The sequence below is a fragment of the Lathyrus oleraceus genome, chromosome 1 (genome assembly GCF_024323335.1).
Source record: "Lathyrus oleraceus cultivar Zhongwan6 chromosome 1, CAAS_Psat_ZW6_1.0, whole genome shotgun sequence".
NCBI lineage: Eukaryota > Viridiplantae > Streptophyta > Magnoliopsida > Fabales > Fabaceae > Lathyrus > Lathyrus oleraceus.
In genome coordinates, this window is record NC_066579.1 from 81,240,146 (window position 1) to 81,263,848 (window position 23,703).

At 36.5% G+C, this 23,703-nt stretch overlaps 1 protein-coding gene and 1 long non-coding RNA gene across 2 annotated transcripts; both read right to left on the reverse strand.

Annotated features, from left to right (window-relative positions):
* Positions 1-14,585: 14,585 nt before the first annotated feature.
* On the reverse strand, positions 14,586-15,163 carry LOC127092620 (uncharacterized). Its single transcript, XM_051031509.1, has 2 exons — positions 14,735-15,163; positions 14,586-14,669 (listed from the first exon to the last, which is right to left on the reverse strand). Exons 1-2 carry the CDS (start codon positions 15,161-15,163, stop codon positions 14,586-14,588), a joined length of 513 nt encoding a protein of 170 aa, XP_050887466.1.
* Positions 15,164-15,562: 399 nt separating this feature from the next.
* LOC127117306 (uncharacterized) lies at positions 15,563-17,379 on the reverse strand. Its single transcript, XR_007801969.1, has 2 exons — positions 17,282-17,379; positions 15,563-15,826 (listed from the first exon to the last, which is right to left on the reverse strand). It is a non-coding gene; the product is annotated as an uncharacterized LOC127117306 (long non-coding RNA).
* Positions 17,380-23,703: the final 6,324 nt, after the last annotated feature.

Consider the following 23,703-nt stretch of genomic DNA (forward strand, 5'->3'; position numbering starts at 1 on the left):
TATACAATACATGCCCAAAATAACATAATATGGCATAAATGTACATAAGAGTGCCAAAAATAAAACTACTGATCTAGATCATTAGACAATGATCTCAAAAAATATCTACATAGCGGAAGAAAAGCCACCAGTCCTCAGGTAAGCAAGACATCACTCTATCTTGCCCTTACCCTTATCCTGCTCAGAACCACCTGAAAAATAATCAACAACATGGGGTGAGATAATAATCTCAGTGGGTTCCCTATCCTATTGGTCCACTCGGCTCTACAGGGTTTTCTAATCAATATTCAGCTCATATCCAACTCAAGTCAACAAGGGAACGAAGACTTGAGCGATGGGGAAACTAACTCGCAATTGTATGGCAACATGCATCTGAGTTCTCATAACTCAACCACGATCATTATTCAGATCACGACGCATCAATTCCCGAACGGACTTACGTCTAAGCCAGGCCCGGTTCATGCATGCTCGTATGATTCGACTTTCGCGGTGGATATCAGGTTCCCCTATGGGACTCTAACCCACTTTTAAGAACCGTCACTCGTATGGGACTCTAACCCACTTTGAGTATATTTCACCGTATGGGACTCTAACACACTTAGGTGTCCACCTTTCCCCCATGTCCGCCATGGTTGGGGCTCAAACCCAATTGAGGCTCGAATCATTGGTCCCACATCCCAATGCTTACTCATCTAAGCATACCAATGGAGATGTGTACCACCACAGAAAATAAACATTTTGAATACATGATCGGTTCCATAATCATTGGTTCCATGAACCATAACAAAATTCATCAATCACAGGTGACTTCATTCACCATATTACATAAATAATAACATGGCATGTTCCATACAATGCGTCTCATACACATAACTCACATATGTTCCATAACCTAGATTATCCTTCTAAGTTATTAATCATATTATACTACTAGATTTCCTCACTCTCCTTTGTAAGGTTTTTAATCATGTTATTTCACAATCAAACATATCAACCATGTTTAATTTCCATCGTAATAAAATTCATGGCATTTATAAATCACATCATATTTTATAACATGGAATAATAATAATAGCCATTTACGTTATCTTTCTAACGCATCCGGCCGTGTCCAAAACGGAGGTATAATACTCAATTAATTCATCAATCTATCTTAATCAAGATTTAGGTTAATATTTATTCATTGCATAAGCATTCAACAACAACCTCTCTAGCCTAGTGGTAAGGCATGTACAGTTTCAACGAGGTCCTGGGTTCGAACCCCCTTGGTGACAAATTCTGTACAGACAGAAAATTAAATTCTGTTCAGTGTTAACCGGTTAACCTAATACGTTAACCGGTTAACGCGCATGAAATTTGCCCAGAAGGTGAATTTGCTAATGGTTAACCGGTTAACCTAATACATTAACCGGTTAACACGCATATTTTCATTGTTTTCCACTTCTCAAAACACCATTTTCCTCTGTAACTCCATTTCCAATCAAACCCACACTCCTTCTTCCAACACTCCCACCTCACTACATGTTCATAACCACAAGGATTTCAACATCATAACATAACCATAGCAAATCATATTATCATACCAATCACAACACATGTTCATGAAATTCAACAAGAGCAAGAACATATTCATCTTGTAGCATGGATATTCATGATTTATCTAACATTCTACAACCCTAATTTTTTCTAGAAAACTAAAGTTTCTAACTAGAACCCACCTCAAGAAATTGAAGAGGAGAAGTTGTTGAAGATGAGATGAGGATGAAGATGATGGTGTTGGTTCCAAGCTTTCCTTCTTCTTCTTCTTCTCCACTAGCCTTGCTCTCCTTCTTCTCTTAAGCTTCCTCTTTCTTTCTATGCTTTCTGATACATAGAAACCAAATGGCTTATGGTAGGTAACAATAAGGTAGTAACATGTGGACCACAAGCCTTGTAGCATATGTGTGGTTAGAAAGTGATGGAAACAAATATCTTAAGTGGTACCAACCATAATATTTGTTCTACCAGAGCTATTGACCCATTATTAGTGTTACCAAAATGTCCTAATTAATAAAAGGTCAGTTCCAAATAATATTAATTAAGTCAACCTGAACTCACTATTTGCTCTATTTATCCCAATTGACAACTTTTAGAGCACATAGGAACTCAGTTGATCTCAATTAATAGGAGTTTAGGCATTTAAGGAAATACGGGGTATTACATCCTCCCCCCTTAAATAAAATTCGTCCTCGAATTTAAATATTACCTGGAAAAGATGAGGGTAAGCTTCTCGCATTTCTGACTCTAGTTCCCAGGTGGCGTCGCCTGGGTGTGATTCATCCCACTGAACTTTAACAAGAGGAATCTCCTTATTCCTTAACACCTTAACTTCTTGTCCTGTAATACAACTTGGTAGAGGTTCGAAGGTCAGATCTGCTTCTACTTCTACTGAACTTGGAAGAATAGGCTGAAAAGAATCTGGAATGAACTTCCTGAGTTGAGATACGTGAAAAACATCATGCATTTCTGATAGAGAAGGTGGTAAGGCTAATCTGTAGGCTACTTCTCCAATTCTCTCTATAATCTGGTATGGCCCTATGTATCTCGGACTTAGCTTCCGTGACTTAAACGGTCCTTTCAATCTCAACCTCAGAGTCACCTTCAAAAATACATGGTCACCTTCATCAAATTCCAAAAGTCTTCTCCTGTGATCCGCATAGCTCTTTTGGCGATCTTGTGCTTTCTTTAACTTATCACGGACTATCTTTATCTTTTCCGTTGTCTCTTGAATAATCTCCGGTCCTAAGATCCTTTCTTCGCCAACTTCTGTCCAACATAAAGGTGTTCTACATTTCCGTCCATACAAAGCTTCATAAGGGGCCATCCCAATACTTGCATGATAAGTATTGTTATATGCGAATTCAATCAATGGTAAAAGCTCCTTCCAATTCCCCCCACTTTCAAGTACACAAGCTCTTAACATATCTTCCAGTGTCTGTATTGTCCGTTCAGTCTGACCATCTGTCTGGGGATGATTAGAGGTACTTAAACACAATCTCGATCCCATAGCCTGTTGGAATGCTCTCCAAAACCTTGAAGTAAACTTTGGGTCTCTATCGGACACGATGCTAGTAGGAACACCGTGCAACCTAACAATTTCTGAAATGAACAACCGTGCAAGATGACTTGCCTTGTAAGTAGTCTTCACGGCCAAAAAGTGTGCGGACTTAGTCAACCGATCCACAATCACCCAAATTGAATCATAGCCACCTTGGGTCCGAGGCAACCCTACCGCAAAATCCATTGAAATACTATCCCATTTCCAAACTGGAATTTCTAAAGGCTGTAATAACCCACCTGGCTTCTGATGTTCAATCTTTACCTGTTGGCATACAATGCATTCTGACACATACTCTGCGATATCCCTTTTCATTCCAGGCCACCAATAGTCCTTCTTCAAGTCTTGATACATCTTTGATGAACCTGGATGTATAGTAAACGCCCCTTTGTGAGCTTCCTTTAAAACTTTCCTTTTTAGCTCTACATCATCCGGAACACAAATCCTTTGATTAAACAGAATAACTTTGTCCGATGACTGAGTGAAACCTGGTTGAGTTGACATCTCTTGCAATCTCTCATCTATCATTTGTCCTTGTCGGATCTCTTCCCTTAGGTTAGAGGTAATATTCAAATTTCCCATTATTACACCATCCTGCGTCCAACTAAACTGAAGATTGAGATCTCGGAACTTTTCCAACAACGCATATTCCAACATCATCAACTCAGCTTTATGTATCTCTTTCCGACTCAAGGCATCCGAAACCTTATTCGCCTTCCCTGGGTGATACTTAAGCTCAAAATCATAGTCCTTCAAGTATTCCATCCATCTCCTCTGTCTCATGTTTAACTCCTTCTGGTCAAATAAGTATTTCAAACTCTTGTGGTCACTAAACATCTGAAAATGCACCCCATACAAGTAGTGTCTCCAAACTTTCAATACAAAGACAACAACAGCCAGTTCAAGATCATGAGTTGGGTAGTTCTCTTCATGAGGCTTCAACTGACGGGAGGTGTAACACCCTTCTAAATACCCCAAATTATTATAATTAAAATACACATATATTCATCAGAGTAATTATGCCCCGAAGGGTGTCACACGATCATTTCACTACATTCATCAAATATCCTGTCATGCTCATTTATTTAATTCAAAATATAAAGTATCTGCATAATACGCAGCGGATAGAAATCAATTCAATTATTCCAAACATGTAACATATTACATGCAAAATGGTTCACAACCAATCGATAAAATATTCAAACATCCCACCCCGATGTTACATCTATCAGAGCATGACCCACTAGGAGACTACACTAGACTCCAATCATTAGCTTCTACTCAACTCACTGCTCGTTACCTGAAAAAGAGTTGTAAGGGTGAGTTCCTCAATCAATATAATAGGCATTATACGACATTATGTAATGTTAAGTAAATGACGCATCAAATCACCCCAACCAGACTACACACTCCATAACGGCAGTATCAACGCAACATCATACTCAGCAATAACATATAGCATATATATCTATATATAATCTCAACCCATACTCCATACCAACAACACAACACAACGATTTACTCACTAATTCCTCACAATGGGAATTAGCTACAGCCCCACCGGCTATGCCATGCATTCATTATGCAATGAGACTCTACACATGCGGTACCGACTATTCTTGAACATATAGTTCAAGCTCACCGATCCCTCCAGATACGGCTACTAAGCTCACTAGTCCCACTCATTTGAGACCTAGTGACTCACTCACTAATTCCTCACCATAGGAATTAGCTACAGCCCCGAAGGCTAGACTATGCACGCTACTCATCTAGTATGCAAACATCAACAACAATCCACAACTCACTAATTCCTCACAATGGGAATTAGCTACAGCCCCGAAGGCTAAACTATGCATGCTAATCACCTAGCAATGCAACAACAACATCAACTCAAGAATAGACATATGCTCACACTCTAAGCCATAAAACAGTCTATTCGCTAATGCATACATAACTGATACATTTACAGTATAAAGCATACCAACCAACACATATTGTCAACACATTTATCACAAAAGCATATCACAACGTGCCATAAAATCAAACACAGTATTAGCACATTCTACTAATACCTATACTACTCAAAACAACGAGAAACGATCCCTATTACATCATACTTCAGCTAAGTCTCACTACTCAGCCTGAACAGTCAAAAACTGCACGACAACAGCACAGGAAATCACAATCCTGCCCATACGCGTATTGCCTATGCTCATACGCGTATTGCCTAAATCCTGACCAAGCCATACGCGTATTGCCCAATTCCATACGCGTATGCTACGCGTATCACTTCCCCATACGCGTACCACCAGAGACCATTTTACGTTCAAAATTTCATCTTCCTCATCCATACGCGTATTGCCTAGCGCCATACGCGTACCAGCCATCCCATACGCGTATTGCCTAGTGCCATACGCGTATGACCAGAAACCAGATTTCCAGATCTGCTATGGTTTTTCCTGCTACGAGTTCTATTCGATCTCACCTTCCACAGTCCAAATTTACACAGAAATCACTCATATCATCTAACCCGAATCATTCCCTATTCGATTTCACAACTCCTGACATTATCACATACAATTCCTACGAATTTCTTTCGATTATCACCCAATTTCGTTCATCAATTATTTCCACAAATTCATCATAATCATCCAATTCAAAGGTAAATTAAAGGTCTATCACTACCCATGACATATTATCATACAATACCCGTTAATCAACGATAAACCCCCCTTACCTGAGTTAATCCGGCAAATTCTGCAGCTTCAAGCTTTTCCTCCCTTCAATCCCTTGTTCTCTGGTTCTCTTTTTGCCCTTTTCCACGTTCTGCCTCTTTTCCTTTCCACGTGAAAACAATAAACCTTTTTACCAAATGGGACCTTTTTACTGATTTCCACTTTTATTCCAATTATAAAATAATAATCCAATAATAATAATCCCAATTATTATTATTCCCAAAAATAATACTATTAATCCAAACTTCCAATTATTCAATTAAATTAATAAATAAAATATTAATTTAAATTAAATAATTAGCTTATTTTAATTGGGGTGTTACAACTCTCCCCCACTAAAAGAGTTTTCGTCCTCGAAAACATACCTCAAGCGAACAACTCCGGATAAGATTCCTTCATCTGACTCTCAAGTTCCCAAGTCACATTGCCACCTGCTGGTCCTCCCCAAGCTACCTTCACCAAAGCAATCTCTTTACCCCGCAACTGCTTCAACTCTCGATCCTCGATCCTCATAGGTGATGTTTCAACAGTCAGGTTATCTCTCACCTGTACATCATCTACTTGGACAACATGCGATGGATCATGAATGTACCTCCTCAACTGAGACACATGAAAAACCTCATGCAAATTCGCAAGCGACGGCGGTAAAGCGATACGATAGGCTACTTCTCCTATCCTCTCCAAAATCTGATAAGGACCAATAAATCGAGGTGTCAACTTCTTCGACTTCAAAGCTCGACCAACACCAGTTATCGGAGTAACACGAAGAAACACATGGTCTCCCTCTTGAAACTCAAGTGACTTCCTCCTCTTATCATGATAACTCTTCTGACGACTCTGAGCAATTCTCATCTTCTCCTGAATCATCTTAATCTTTTCTGTAGTTTGCTGAACAATCTCCGGTCCAACCACAGCACTCTCACCGGACTCATACCAACATAAAGGCGTCCGACATCTCCTACCGTACAAAGCTTCAAACGGTGCCATACCAATGCTCGAATGAAAACTATTGTTGTAGGTAAATTCAATCAAAGGCAAATAACAATCCCAAGCACCTCCTTTTTCCAAAACACAAGCTCTCAAAAGATCTTCTAATGACTGAATCGTCCTCTCAGTCTGACCATCAGTCTGCGGATGATATGCAGAACTCAATCTCAGCTTAGTTCCCAAAGCTCTCTGCAACCCATCCCAAAACTTCGATGTAAATCTGGGATCTCTGTCCGAAACAATACTCGACGGAATACCATGCAAACTTACAATCTTCTCAATATACAACTCGGCTAATCTCTCTAATGGATAATCCATTCTGATCGGAATGAAATGAGCCGACTTCGTCAACCTATCAACAATTACCCAAATAGCCTCAAAACTCTTACTTGTCCTCGGCAAACCAGAAACAAAATCCATACTGATACTATCCCACTTCCACTCAGGAATAGCCAACGGTTGCATTAGCCCAGACGGCTTCTGATGCTCAATCTTTGACTTCTGACAAGTCAAACAGGAATACACAAAACTCGCAATTTCTCTCTTCATTCCCGGCCACCAAAATAACCTTTTCAAATCATGATACATCTTCGTAGCTCCAGGATGGATACTCAAGCCACTACGATGTCCTTCCTCCAGGATACTCTTCTTAAGCTCAGTAACATCCGGAATACACACCCGATCACCAAATCTCAAAACACCATTCTCATCAACTCTGAATTCACCACCTTGACCTTGATTCACTAAAGTCAACTTATCAACCAAAAGCATATCGGATTTCTGACCCTCTCTGATCTCATCCAGAATACCACTTGTTAACTTCAGCATTCCCAATTTAACACTATTGTGAGTACTCTCACACACCAAACTCAAATCTCGAAACTGCTCAATTAAGTCCAACTCTTTAACCATTAACATAGACATATGCAATGATTTCCGACTCAATGCATCAGCCACTACATTTGCTTTACCCGGATGGTAATTCAAACCAAAGTCATAATCCTTCAGAAACTCTAACCATCTTCTCTGTCTCATATTCAGCTCTTTCTGATCGAACAAATACTTTAAACTCTTATGGTCACTGAAAACTTCAAATCTTGACCCATACAAATAATGCCTCCACAACTTCAGAACAAATACCACAGCTGCCAACTCTAAATCATGTGTCGGATAGTTCCTCTCATGAACCCTTAGTTGTCTCGAAGCATAAGCTATTACCTGCTTATTCTGCATCAACACACCACCTAAACCCAACAATGAAGCATCACAATAAACCTCAAATAATTCCGACGAACTCGGTAATATCAGAATAGGAGCAGTGGTTAGCCTTCTCTTTAACTCTTGGAACCCTTCTTCACATTTTGAGTCCCAAACAAACGCTTGTCCCTTTCTAGTCAACATTGTCAACGGTAACGCCAACTTAGAGAATCCCTCAATAAACTTCCTATAGTAACCTGCCAGTCCAAGAAAACTTCTTATTTCAGAAACTGACTTCGGAGCTTCCCACTTAGATACCGCTTCTATCTTAGAAGGATCAACGGCAACACCACCTCTGGAAATCACATGGCCAAGAAAACTAACTTCTTCTAACCAAAATTCACACTTCGATAGTTTAGCAAATAACGTCTTTTCTCGTAGAACTCCCAAAACCACTCTCAAATGCTCAGCATGCTCTTCTTCAGATTTCGAATACACCAAAATGTCATCAATAAACACTACTACAAACTTGTCTAGGTACGGATGAAAGATCCTGTTCATATACTCCATGAATACTCCAGGCGCATTAGTCACACCAAAAGGCATTACAGAATACTCATAATGTCCATACCTCGTTCTGAAAGCAGTCTTCTGAATATCTTCAGTTTTCACACGTATCTGATGATACCCAGATCTCAAGTCTATCTTGCTGAACACACTAGCACCAACCAATTGATCCATCAAATCATCAATCCTCGGTAAAGGATACCGATTCTTGATCGTCACTTTATTCAATTGCCTGTAGTCCACACACAACCTCATAGTACCTTCTTTCTTCTTAACCAACAACACTGGTGCACCCCACGGTGACACACTCGGACGAATAAATTTCTTATCCAACAGATCTTCCAATTGACTCTTCAATTCAGCTAACTCAACAGCAGACATACGGTACGGAGCCATCGATATTGGCCTAGTACCAGGTACCAAATCAATCGAGAACTCAACTTCACGTTCTGGTGGCAATTCATTCACTTCTTCCGGAAACACCTCAGGAAAATCACACACTACAGCTAGATCGCCAATCACCAGTTTACCTTTAGCTTCCAAAGTCGCTAACAGCATAAACAACTCTGCCCCATCTGCCACTTCCTCATTCACCCGCCTGGCTGATAGAAACAAACTCTTTCCTTCTTCAATCTCAGGAAATATCACAGTCTTATCAAAACAGTTGATAGAAACTCGGTTGAACACCAACCAGTTCATACCCAGAATAACGTCAATCTGCACTAATGGAAGACACACAAGATCTATCCCAAAGGCTCTACCAAAAATACTCAAGGGACAACTTAAACAAACAGAAGTAGTAGTCACTGAACCCTTCGCAGGAGTATCAATCACCATACTACCATGCATCTCAGATATCTCTAACTTAAGTTTCACAGCACAATCCAAAGATATAAAAGAATGAGTCGCACCTGTGTCAATAATAGCTACAAGAGGAAAGCTATTAATATAACACGTACCTCGGATCAAACGATCATCTGCAGAAGTCTCAGAACCCGATAAAGCAAAAACCTTGCCTCCCGACTGATTCTCTTTCTTCGGCTTAGGACACTGCGGACTGATATGACCCAACTCTCCACAGTTGAAGCAAGTCACAGTCTTCAACCGGCACTCTGCAGCCAAATGACCACCTTTTCCACACTTGAAACACTTCATCTCAGCACTGGTACACTCATGAACACGATGTCCAGCCCGACCACATCTGTAACACTTAACAGGAGCACTGGAGTCTCCCCCACTAGGCCTCTTCATCCCACTCTGCCTCTGAAAACCTTTGCCAGCTGCATATGGTTTCCCACGGTCAATCTGATTCTTGCCTTTCCTATCAACCCTCTGCTGATAGCTCTCAGCTCTGGCCTTGGAATCCTGTTCGAAGATCCTGCAACAGTCAACCAAATCAGAGAACACTCTAATCCTTTGATACCCAATAGCTTGCTTGATCTCGGGACGCAACCCGTTCTCAAACTTCACACATTTGGAAAATTCCCCAGCAGCCTCAGCATAGGGAGTGTAATACTTCGACAGCTCTGTGAACTTAGCAGCATACTCCGTAACAGACCTGTTACCCTGCTTCAATTCCAAGAACTCTATCTCCTTCTTTCCTCTGACATCCTCTGGAAAGTACTTCCTCAGAAATCTCTCTCTGAACACTGCCCAAGTAATCTCAGCATCTCCAGCAGTTTCCAACTCAGTGCGGGTAGCAACCCACCAATCGTCAGCTTCCTCTGACAGCATATGGGTACCGAACCTGACCTTCTGGTTATCAGCACACTCAGTTACTCTGAAGATCCTCTCTATCTCCTTCAACCATTTCTGAGCACCATCTGGATCGTATGCTCCTTTGAACATTGGAGGATTGTTCTTCTGGAACTCACTCAGTTGACGAGCAGCTCCCATTCCCACAACATTCGGATTTCCTCCAAGTACTCCAGCTAGCATACCCAGAGCCTCAGCAATTGCAGCATCATCTCTACCTCTTCCAGCCATCTCTATTCTGAAAACCCAAACAAGCCAAACAATAAGTACTGATAGGGTTAAACAACACCTATCCCGTACAGGGGAAATAGAAAATTATGACTCGACACGACCGACTATGCTCTGATACCACTAATGTAACACCCTTCTAAATACCCCAAATTATTATAATTAAAATACACATATATTCATCAGAGTAATTATGCCCCGAAGGGTGTCACACGATCATTTCACTACATTCATCAAATATCCTGTCATGCTCATTTATTTAATTCAAAATATAAAGTATCTGCATAATACGCAGCGGATAGAAATCAATTCAATTATTCCAAACATGTAACATATTACATGCAAAATGGTTCACAACCAATCGATAAAATATTCAAACATCCCACCCCGATGTTACATCTATCAGAGCATGACCCACTAGGAGACTACACTAGACTCCAATCATTAGCTTCTACTCAACTCACTGCTCGTTACCTGAAAAAGAGTTGTAAGGGTGAGTTCCTCAATCAATATAACAGGCATTATACGACATTATGTAATGTTAAGTAAATGACGCATCAAATCACCCCAACCAGACTACACACTCCATAACGGCAGTATCAACGCAACATCATACTCAGCAATAACATATAGCATATATATCTATATATAATCTCAAACCATACTCCATACCAACAACACAACACAACGATTTACTCACTAATTCCTCACAATGGGAATTAGCTACAGCCCCACCGGCTATGCCATGCATTCATTATGCAATGAGACTCTACACATGCGGTACCGACTATTCTTGAACATATAGTTCAAGCTCACCGATCCCTCCAGATACGGCTACTAAGCTCACTAGTCCCACTCATTTGAGACCTAGTGACTCACTCACTAATTCCTCACCATGGGAATTAGCTACAGCCCCGAAGGCTAGACTATGCACGCTACTCATCTAGTATGCAAACATCAACAACAATCCACAACTCACTAATTCCTCACAATGGGAATTAGCTACAGCCCCGAAGGCTAAACTATGCATGCTAATCACCTAGCAATGCAACAACAACATCAACTCAAGAATAGACATATGCTCACACTCTAAGCCATAAAACAGTCTATTCGCTAATGCATACATAACTGATACATTTACAGTATAAAGCATACCAACCAACACATATTGTCAACACATTTATCACAAAAGCATATCACAACGTGCCATAAAATCAAACACAGTATTAGCACATTCTACTAATACCTATACTACTCAAAACAACGAGAAACGATCCCTATTACATCATACTTCAGCTAAGTCTCACTACTCAGCCTGAACAGTCAAAAACTGCACGACAACAGCACAGGAAATCACAATCCTGCCCATACGCGTATTGCCTATGCTCATACGCGTATTGCCTAAATCCTGACCAAGCCATACGCGTATTGCCCAATTCCATACGCGTATGCTACGCGTATCACTTCCCCATACGCGTACCACCAGAGACCATTTTACGTTCAAAATTTCATCTTCCTCATCCATACGCGTATTGCCTAGCGCCATACGCGTACCAGCCATCCCATACGCGTATTGCCTAGTGCCATACGCGTATGACCAGAAACCAGATTTCCAGATCTGCTATGGTTTTTCCTGCTACGAGTTCTATTCGATCTCACCTTCCACAGTCCAAATTTACACAGAAATCACTCATATCATCTAACCCGAATCATTCCCTATTCGATTTCACAACTCCTGACATTATCACATACAATTCCTACGAATTTCTTTCGATTATCACCCAATTTCGTTCATCAATTATTTCCACAAATTCATCATAATCATCCAATTCAAAGGTAAATTAAAGGTCTATCACTACCCATGACATATTATCATACAATACCCGTTAATCAACGATAAACCCCCCTTACCTGAGTTAATCCGGCAAATTCTGCAGCTTCAAGCTTTTCCTCCCTTCAATCCCTTGTTCTCTGGTTCTCTTTTTGCCCTTTTCCACGTTCTGCCTCTTTTCCTTTCCACGTGAAAACAATAAACCTTTTTACCAAATGGGACCTTTTTACTGATTTCCACTTTTATTCCAATTATAAAATAATAATCCAATAATAATAATCCCAATTATTATTATTCCCAAAAATAATACTATTAATCCAAACTTCCAATTATTCAATTAAATTAATAAATAAAATATTAATTTAAATTAAATAATTAGCTTATTTTAATTGGGGTGTTACAGGAGGCATAGGCTACAACTTGACCATTTTGCATTAACACCCCTCATAATCCTTTCTTAGAGGCGTCACAAAATACTTCATAAGACTTACTAGGATCAGGGATGACTAAAACAGGGGCAGTCGTCAGCTTCTCCTTCAAACTCATAAAACTCTTCTCACACTTCGAATCCCATTTGAAAGAAATTTCCTTTCGGGTAAGTCTAGTCATTGGTAACGCTATCTGTGAAAATCCCTTTATAAACCTTCGGTAGTAACCTGCCAAACCTAAGAAACTTCTGACTTCGGAAGCATTCTTCGGTCTTTCCCAATTAATAACCGCTTCAACTTTAGATGGATCCACCGATACTCCTCCTTGTGATATCACATGACCAAGAAACCTCACTTCGTTCATCCAAAATTCACACTTACTTAACTTGGCAAACAGTTGTTTCTCTTGCAGTACTGATAGAACAATCCTTAAGTGTTCTTCGTGCTCTTGAGGAGTACGAGAATAAATAAGAATGTCATCAATAAATATCACCACGAACTGGTCCAAGTAGGGTTGGAATATCCGATTCATATAGTCCATGAAAACAGCTGGGGCATTCGTTACACCAAACGGCATTACAAGGAACTCATAATGGCCATATCGGGTTCTAAATGCGGTCTTCGGCACATCCGAACTCTTAACTCTTATTTGATGATAGCCCGATCGCAGATCAATCTTCGAGAACACGCAGGCTCCTTTCAACTGATCTAACAAATCGTCTATCCGAGGCAGAGGGTACTTGTTCTTGATGGTAACTTTATTCAATTGACGATAATCAATACACAACCGCATACTACCGTCCTTCTTCTTTACTAGTAACACTGGAGCTCCCCATGGTGAGACACTAGGTCGGATAAAATGCTTAGTTAGCAACTCTTCCAATTGATTCTTCAACTCTCTCAACTCTAGTGGCGCCATGCGATACGGAGAGACGGAGATTGGAGCCGTCCCAGGTACCAGATCAATAGAGAATTCCACTTCCCTTTCAGGAGGAAGAGAGGAGACATCCTCAGGAAAAACTTCCGGAAATTCACAAACAACAGGGATTTGTGTAACATTCAGATTATCGCTAGATTCCTTGGTAAGAGCCAAGAGAACTGACTTTTCATTCTCAAATAAGAAATTAACCATGCCAACCGTACCTTCCAAGATCGTAGTTAACACATCCTTTGGAGTAGCTTCACTAGACGGAATGATAATCAACTTCTCTTCACAACCAATAAACACCGAGTTGGCAGAAAGCCAATCCATCCCCAAAACCACATCAACCTTCTTAAGTGGTAAACAAATAAGATCAATCTGAAAAAGTCTACCATTTACCGAGAGCGAACAATTTTCACAAATCAACGGTGTCTCAACCACATCATCCATGGCGGTAGTAACCACCATAGGAGGAGACAAAGGAATTGCTTGCAAGCCAAGACGCTTCACGCACCGAATTGATACAAAAGAGTGTGTCGCCCCACAATCAAATAATACAAAACAAGGATGATCATTGACGAGACACGTACCAGCAATTAAGGCATTGTTGCTCTTAGTTTTTCTTGCATCCAAGGTATAAACTCGACCGATACTCCTCCCCTGCATCTGATTCTTATTCTGAGGGCATTCCCTAGACAAGTGTCCCTCCTTCTGACAAGTAAAACACCTAATTCCACTCACACCACATCTTCCAAAGTGATACTTCTTACATGCCTGACATTGAGGAGGTTGGTTAGGTTTTGCATGTTGCACTTGTTTCCCTTTGAAAGCCTGAGATCTAGGCCTGAACTGGTTTCCTGGCCTTCCTTGGTCTCTCTGCCCACTCCTGAACCGATCCCTTTCTTCCTGAACCTTCTTCAAACTGTTCTCAGCCACATAACATTGTCTTAATAGTTCAGCATAAGAAGTGAATTCCCTCTGAGAAACACTATGAGAAATTTCACCCCTTAGACCAAAAAGAAACTGATCAATCTTCCACCTCTCATCAGGAGCGTACGCGGCTTGTCTAGAATACGCAGCCATATCTTCGAACTTTTCAGCATACGCAGCTACTGACATAGCTCCCTGCCTGAGCTGTTGAAATTCAAACTCTTTCTGAGTCCTCAAAGAACTAGGAAAATACTTATCCAAGAAAACAGTCTTAAAATGCTCCCAATCTCTAGGTATTCCTTGATTGGTCATAAGAGTCGAAGCACTCTCCCACCATCTTATAGCTGGACCCTTCATCATGTGAGAGGCAAACACAACCTTATTTTCTTCACTACAATGCACTATCCGAAAAATCCTTTTCATGTCGGTTATCCACTCCTGAGCCTTCACAGGATTTAGCCCACCATGGAATTCTGGAGGATTCATGCGGAAGAAATCTCAGAAACTACCACCTGCAACTACTTGTGGAACTCCCTGAGGATGCAAACCACCATTCCACTGCTGCATCATCTGTTGCATGAATTGATTCTGTTGTTGTTGCATTTGTTGCATAAACTGAGGCCATTGAAAACCTTCACTACCACTTGGCGGTTCAGAGTCCGAATTCTGGGTTCTAGGTCTACCACGACCTCTGCGTCCGTCAGCCATGATCCTGAATGTCATACAAATAGGATTAAGTTGATCAGGCTCAATACTATGAATATAACACCAAGGACAATGATGACAACCCACATGTGAGGCAGAAAGGAATACTTATAATATTTCATGGCTAGGTCGAGGATACGACCTGCTCTGATACCAACTGTAACACCCACATATAATATATGTCTAGAATACATATTATACATAGTGTAAAACTGGTACTGAAATACATAAGTGCCTAGAAGCACATCATACATATACAATACATGCCCAAAATAACATAATATGGCATAAATGTACATAAGAGTGCCCAAAATAAAACTACTGATCTAGATCATTAGACAATGATCTCAAAAAATATCTACATAGCGGAAGAAAAGCCACCAGTCCTCAGGTAAGCAAGACATCACTCTATCTTGCCCTTACCCTTATCCTGCTCAGAACCACCTGAAAAATAATCAACAACATGGGGTGAGATAATAATCTCAGTGGGTTCCCTATCCTATGGGTCCACTCGGCTCTACAGGGTTTTCTAATGAATATTCAGCTCATATCCAACTCAAGTCAACAAGGGAACGAAGACTTGAGCGATGGGGAAACTAACTCGCAATTGTATGGCAACATGCATCTGAGTTCTCATAACTCAACCACGATCATTATTCAGATCACGACGCATCAATTCCCGAACGGACTTACGTCTAAGCCAGGCCCGGTTCATGCATGCTCGTATGATTCGACTTTCGCGGTGGATATCAGGTTCCCCTATGGGACTCTAACCCACTTTTAAGAACCGTCACTCGTATGGGACTCTAACCCACTTTGAGTATCTTTCACCGTATGGGACTCTAACCCACTTAGGTGTCCACCTTTCCCCCATGTCCGCCATGGTTGGGGCTCAAACCCAATTGAGGCTCGAATCATTGGTCCCACATCCCAATGCTTACTCATCTAAGCATACCAATGGAGATGTGTACCACCACAGAAAATAAACATTTTGAATACATGATCGGTTCCATAATCATTGGTTCCATGAACCATAACAAAATTCATCAATCACAGGTGACTTCATTCACCATATTACATAAATAATAACATGGCATGTTCCATACAATGCGTCTCATACACATAACTCACATATGTTCCATAACCTAGATTATCCTTCTAAGTTATTAATCATATTATACTACTAGATTTCCTCACTCTCCTTTGTAAGGTTTTTAATCATGTTATTTCACAATCAAACATATCAACCATGTTTAATTTCCATCGTAATAAAATTCATGGCATTTATAAATCACATCATATTTTATAACATGGAATAATAATAATAGCCATTTACGTTATCTTTCTAACGCATCCGACCGTGTCCAAAACGGAGGTATAATACTCAATTAATTCATCAATCTATCTTAATCAAGATTTAGGTTAATATTTATTCATTGCATAAGCATTCAACAACAACCTCTCTAGCCTAGTGGTAAGGCATGTACAGTTTCAATGAGGTCCTGGGTTTGAACCCCCTTGGTGACAAATTCTGTACAGACAGAAAATTAAATTCTGTTCAGTGTTAACCGGTTAACCTAATACGTTAACCGGTTAACACGCATATTTTCATTGTTTTCCACTTCTCAAAACACCATTTTCCTCTGTAACTCCATTTCCAATCAAACCCACACTCCTTCTTCCAACACTCCCACCTCACTACATGTTCATAACCACAAGGATTTCAACATCATAACATAACCATAGCAAATCATATTATCATACCAATCACAACACATGTTCATGAAAATCAACAAGAGCAAGAACATATTCATCTTGTAGCATGGATATTCATGATTTATCTAACATTCTACAACCCTAATTTTTTCTAGAAAACTAAAGTTTCTAACTAGAACCCACCTCAAGAAATTGAAGAGGAGAAGTTGTTGAAGATGAGATGAGGATGAAGATGATGGTGTTGGTTCCAAGCTTTCCTTCTTCTTCTTCTTCTCCACTAGCCTTGCCCTCCTTCTTCTCTTAAGCTTCCTCTTTCTTTCTATGCTTTCTGATACATAGAAACCAAATGGCTTATGGTAGGTAACAATAAGGTAGTAACATGTGGACCACAAGCCTTGTAGCATATGTGTGGTTAGAAAGTGGTGGAAACAAATATCTTAAGTGGTACCAACCATAATATTTGTTCTACCAGAGCTATTGACCCATTATTAGTGTTACCAAAATGTCCTAATTAATAAAAGGTCAGTTCCAAATAATATTAATTAAGTCAACCTGAACTCACTATTTGCTCTATTTATCCCAATTGACAACTTTTAGAGCACATAGGAACTCAGTTGATCTCAATTAATAGGAGTTTAGGCATTTAAGGAAATACGGGGTATTACAAGAATAATTATTATATTTTTCAATTTGAAAATTGAAAATGAGTTTTAGAGGTGCCACATAGGATTATGGGATGATGTGACACTAATAAAATAGAATTGTTAGCATTTCTCGTGATATAATCCGTTGCTTCAGATTTAATATATTATACAGATGTAACATATAATCTGTCGCTTCAGATTTAATATATTATTTAGATGTTTAGATTCACATGTCTATTCTAAATTTTAAAATATATCAATTCACATGTCTATTTTAGTGTTAAACTGTTTATGCTAAAAAGTAAGTTTCTTTTTTATCTTTCTCAAGGTTCGAACTCGTGGTCTTCAATAGAGAATAAATGATTTATTTTTCTATTTGAAAATTGAAAATGAGTTTTAGAGGTGCCATATAGGATTATGGGATGATGTGGCACTAATAAAATAGAATTATCAGCATTTCTCGTGATATAATCTGTCTATTTAGATTTAATATATTATATAGATGCTTAGATTCACAAGTCTATTCTAAATTTGAAAATATATCAATTCACATGTTTATTTTAGTGTTAGATCATTTATGTTAAAAAATTAGTTTTTTTTAATCTTTGGCAAAGTTCAAACTCGTGAACTTCAATAGAGAATAAATTATATATTTTAATATTTGAAAATTGAAAATGAGTTTTAGAGGTGCACAATAGGATTATTGGATGATTTCGCACTAATAAAATAGAATTGTTAGCATGTGTCATGATATAATCCGTTGCTTCAGATTTAATATATTATATAGATGTTTAGCTTCACATGTCTATTCTAAATTTTAAAAAAGATCAATTCACAAGTCTATTTTAGTGTTAGATCATTTATGCTAAAAAATGAGATTTTTTTTGTCTTTGTCAAGGTTCGAACTCGTGACCTTCAATAAAGATTAAATATTTTATTTTTCTATTTAAAATTTGAAATGAGTTTTAGAGGTGCCACAGAGGATTATGGGATGATGTGGCACTAATAAAATTGAATTGTTTGCATGTGTTGGGATATAATTTGTCGCTTCAGATTTAAAATATTATATAGATAGATGTCATGATATAATTCGTGTCTTTAGATTTAATATATTATATAGATATTTAGTTTCACATGTCTATTCTAAATTTGATAATATATCAATTCACATGTCTATTTTAGTGTTAGATCATTTATGTTAAAAAATGAGATTTTTTTTGTCTTTGGCAAGGTTCAAACTCGTAACCTTCAATAGAGAATAAGTTATATATTTTAATATTTGAAAATTGAAAATGATTTTTAGAGGTGCCACATAGGGTTATGGGATGATGTCGCACTAATAAAATAGAATTGTTAGCAAGTGTCGTGATATAATCCGTCGCTTCAGATTTATTAGTGCCACAACATAAATGATCTAACACTAAAATAGACATGTGAATTGATATTTTCAAATTTAGAATAGACATGTTAATATAAACATCTATATAATATATTAAATCTGAAGCGACGGATTATATCATGACATCTATAATATATATTAAATCTGAAGCAACGAACTATATAAATGTCATGATATAATTCGTCGCTTCATATTTAATATATTATATAGATGTTTAGATTCACATGTCTACTCCTAAATTTGAAAATATATCAATTCACATGTTTATTTTAGTGTTTGATCATTTATACTAAAAAATGATATTATTTTCGTCTTTCTCAAGGTTCGAACTCGTGACCTTCAATAGAGAATAAATATTATATTTTTCTATTTGAAAGTTGAAAAAGAGTTCTAGAGGTGCCACAAAGGATTATGGGATGATGTGACATTAATAAAAAGAATTATTAGCATTTGTCATGATATAATCCATCTCTTCAAGTTTTATGTATTATAAAGATAGATGTCATGATATAATCTGTCGCTTTAAATTAAATATACTATTTAGATGTTTAGATTCACATGTCTATTCTAAATTTGAAAATATATCAATTCACATGTCTACTTTAGTGTTAGATTATTTATGTTAAAAAATGAGATATTTTCGTGTTTGTTAAGGTTCGAACTCGTGACCTTTAATAGAAAATAAATATTATATTTTTCAATTTGAAAATTGAAAATGAGTTTTAGAGGTGCCACATAGGATTATGGGATGATGTGACACTAATAAAATAGAATTGTTAGCATTTCTCGTGATATAATCCGTTGCTTCAGATTTAATATATTATACAGATGTAACATATAATCTGTCGCTTCAGATTTAAATATTATTTAGATGTTTAGATTCACATGTCTATTCTAAATTTTAAAATATATCAATTCACATGTCTATTTTAGTGTTAAACCGTTTATGCTAAAAAATAAGTTTCTTTTTTATCTTTCTCAAGGTTCGAACTCGTGGTCTTCAATAGAGAATAAATATTTTATTTTTCTATTTGAAAATTGAAAATGAGTTTTAGAGGTGCCATATAGGATTATGGGATGATGTGGCACTAATAAAATAGAATTATCAGCATTTCTCGTGATATAATCTGTCTATTTAGATTTAATATATTATATAGATGCTTAGATTCACAAGTCTATTCTAAATTTGAAAATATATCAATTCACATGTTTATTTTAGTGTTAGATCATTTATGTTAAAAAATTAGTTTTTTTAATCTTTGGCAAAGTTCAAACTCGTGAACTTCAATAGAGAATAAATTATATATTTTAATATTTGAAAATTGAAAATGAGTTTTAGAGGTGCACAATAGGATTATTGGATGATTTCGCACTAATAAAATAGAATTGTTAGCATGTGTCATGATATAATCCGTTGCTTCAGATTTAATATATTATATAGATGTTTAGCTTCACATGTCTATTCTAAATTTTAAAAAAGATCAATTCACAAGTCTATTTTAGTGTTAGATCATTTATGCTAAAAAATGAGATTTTTTTTGTCTTTGTCAAGGTTCGAACTCGTGACCTTCAATAAAGATTAAATATTTTATTTTTCTATTTAAAATTTGAAATGAGTTTTAGAGGTGCCACAGAGGATTATGGGATGATGTGGCACTAATAAAATTGAATTGTTTGCATGTGTTGGGATATAATTTGTCGCTTCAGATTTAAAATATTATATAGATAGATGTCATGATATAATTCGTGTCTTTAGATTTAATATATTATATAGATATTTAGTTTCACATGTCTATTCTAAATTTGATAATATATCAATTCACATGTCTATTTTAGTGTTAGATCATTTATGTTAAAAAATGAGATTTTTTTTGTCTTTGGCAAGGTTCAAACTCGTAACCTTCAATAGAGAATAAGTTATATATTTTAATATTTGAAAATTGAAAATGATTTTTAGAGGTGCCACATAGGGTTATGGGATGATGTCGCACTAATAAAATAGAATTGTTAGCAAGTGTCGTGATATAATCCGTCGCTTCAGATTTATTAGTGCCACAACATAAATGATCTAACACTAAAATAGACATGTGAATTGATATTTTCAAATTTAGAATAGACATGTGAATATAAACATCTATATAATATATTAAATCTGAAGCGACGGATTATATCATGACATCTATAATATATATTAAATCTGAAGCAACGAACTATATAAATGTCATGATATAATTCGTCGCTTCATATTTAATATATTATATAGATGTTTAGATTCACATGTCTACTCCTAAATTTGAAAATATATCAATTCACATGTTTATTTTAGTGTTTGATCATTTATACTAAAAAATGATATTATTTTCGTCTTTCTCAAGGTTCGAACTCGTGACCTTCAATAGAGAATAAATATTATATTTTTCTATTTGAAAGTTGAAAAAGAGTTCTAGAGGTGCCACAAAGGATTATGGGATGATGTGACATTAATAAAAAGAATTATTAGCATTTGTCATGATATAATCCATCTCTTCAAGTTTTATGTATTATAAAGATAGATGTCATGATATAATCTGTCGCTTTAAATTAAATATACTATTTAGATGTTTAGATTCACATGTCTATTCTAAATTTGAAAATATATCAATTCACATGTCTACTTTAGTGTTAGATTATTTATGTTAAAAAATGAGATATTTTCGTGTTTGTTAAGGTTCGAACTCGTGACCTTTAATAGAAAATAAATATTATATTTTTCAATTTGAAAATTGAAAATGAGTTTTAGAGGTGCCACATAGGATTATGGGATGATGTGACACTAATAAAATAGAATTGTTAGCATTTCTCGTGATATAATCCGTTGCTTCAGATTTAATATATTATACAGATGTAACATATAATCTGTCGCTTCAGATTTAATATATTATTTAGATGTTTAGATTCACATGTCTATTCTAAATTTTAAAATATATCAATTCACATGTCTATTTTAGTGTTAAACCGTTTATGCTAAAAAATAAGTTTCTTTTTTATCTTTCTCAAGGTTCGAACTCGTGGTCTTCAATAGAGAATAAATATTTTATTTTTCTATTTGAAAATTGAAAATTAGTTTTAGAGGTGCCATATAGGATTATGGGATGATGTGGCACTAATAAAATAGAATTATCAGCATTTGTCGTGATATAATCTGTCTATTTAGATTTAATATATTATATAGATGCTTAGATTCACAAGTCTATTCTAAATTTGAAAATATATCAATTCACATGTTTATTTTAGTGTTAGATCATTTATGTTAAAAAATTAGTTTTTTTTAATCTTTGGCAAAGTTCAAACTCGTGAACTTCAATAGAGAATAAATTATATATTTTAATATTAGAAAATTGAAAATGAGTTTTAGAGGTGCACAATAGGATTATTGGATGATTTCGCACTAATAAAATAGAATTGTTAGCATGTGTCATAATATATTCCGTTGCTTCAGATTTAATATATTATATAGATGTTTAGCTTCACATGTCTATTCTAAATTTTAAAAAAGATCAATTCACAAGTCTATTTTAGTGTTAGATCATTTATGCTAAAAAATGAGATTTTTTTTGTCTTTTTTCAATGTTCGAACTCGTGACCTTCAATAAAGATTAAATATTTTATTTTTCTATTTAAAAATTGAAAATGAGTTTTAGAGGTGCCACAAAGGATTATGGGATGATGTGGCACTAATAAAATTGAATTGTTTGCATGTGTTGGGATATAATTTGTCGCTTCAGATTTAAAATATTATATAGATAGATGTCATGATATAATTCGTGTCTTCAGATTTAATATATTATATAGATATTTAGTTTCACATGTCTATTCTAAAATTGATAATATATCAATTCACATGTCTATTTTAGTGTTAGATCATTTATGTTAAAAAATGAGATTTTTTTTGTCTTTGGCAAGGTTCAAACTCGTAACCTTCAATAGGGAATACGTTATATATTTTAATATTTGAAAATTGAAAATGATTTTTAGAGGTGCCACATAGGGTTATGGGATGATGTCGCATTAATAAAATAGAATTGATAGCAAGTGTCGTGATATAATCCGTCGCTTCAGATTTATTAGTGCCACAACATAAATGATCTAACACTAAAATAGACATGTGAATTGATATATTTTCAAATTTAGAATAGACATGTGAATATAAACATCTATATAATATATTAAATCTGAAGCGGCGGATTATATCATGACATCTATAATATATATTAAATCTGAAGCAACGAACTATATAAATGTCATGATATAATTCGTCGCTTCATATTTAATATATTATATAGATGTTTAGATTCACATGTCTACTCTAAATTTGAAAATATATCAATTCACATGTTTATTTTAGTGTTTGATCATTTATACTAAAAAATGATATTATTTTCGTCTTTCTCAAGGTTCGAACTCGTGACCTTCAATAGAGGATAAATATTATATTTTTCTATTTGAAAGTTGAAAAAGAGTTTTAGAGGTGCCACAAAGGATTATGGGATGATGTGACACTAATAAAAAGAATTATTAGCATT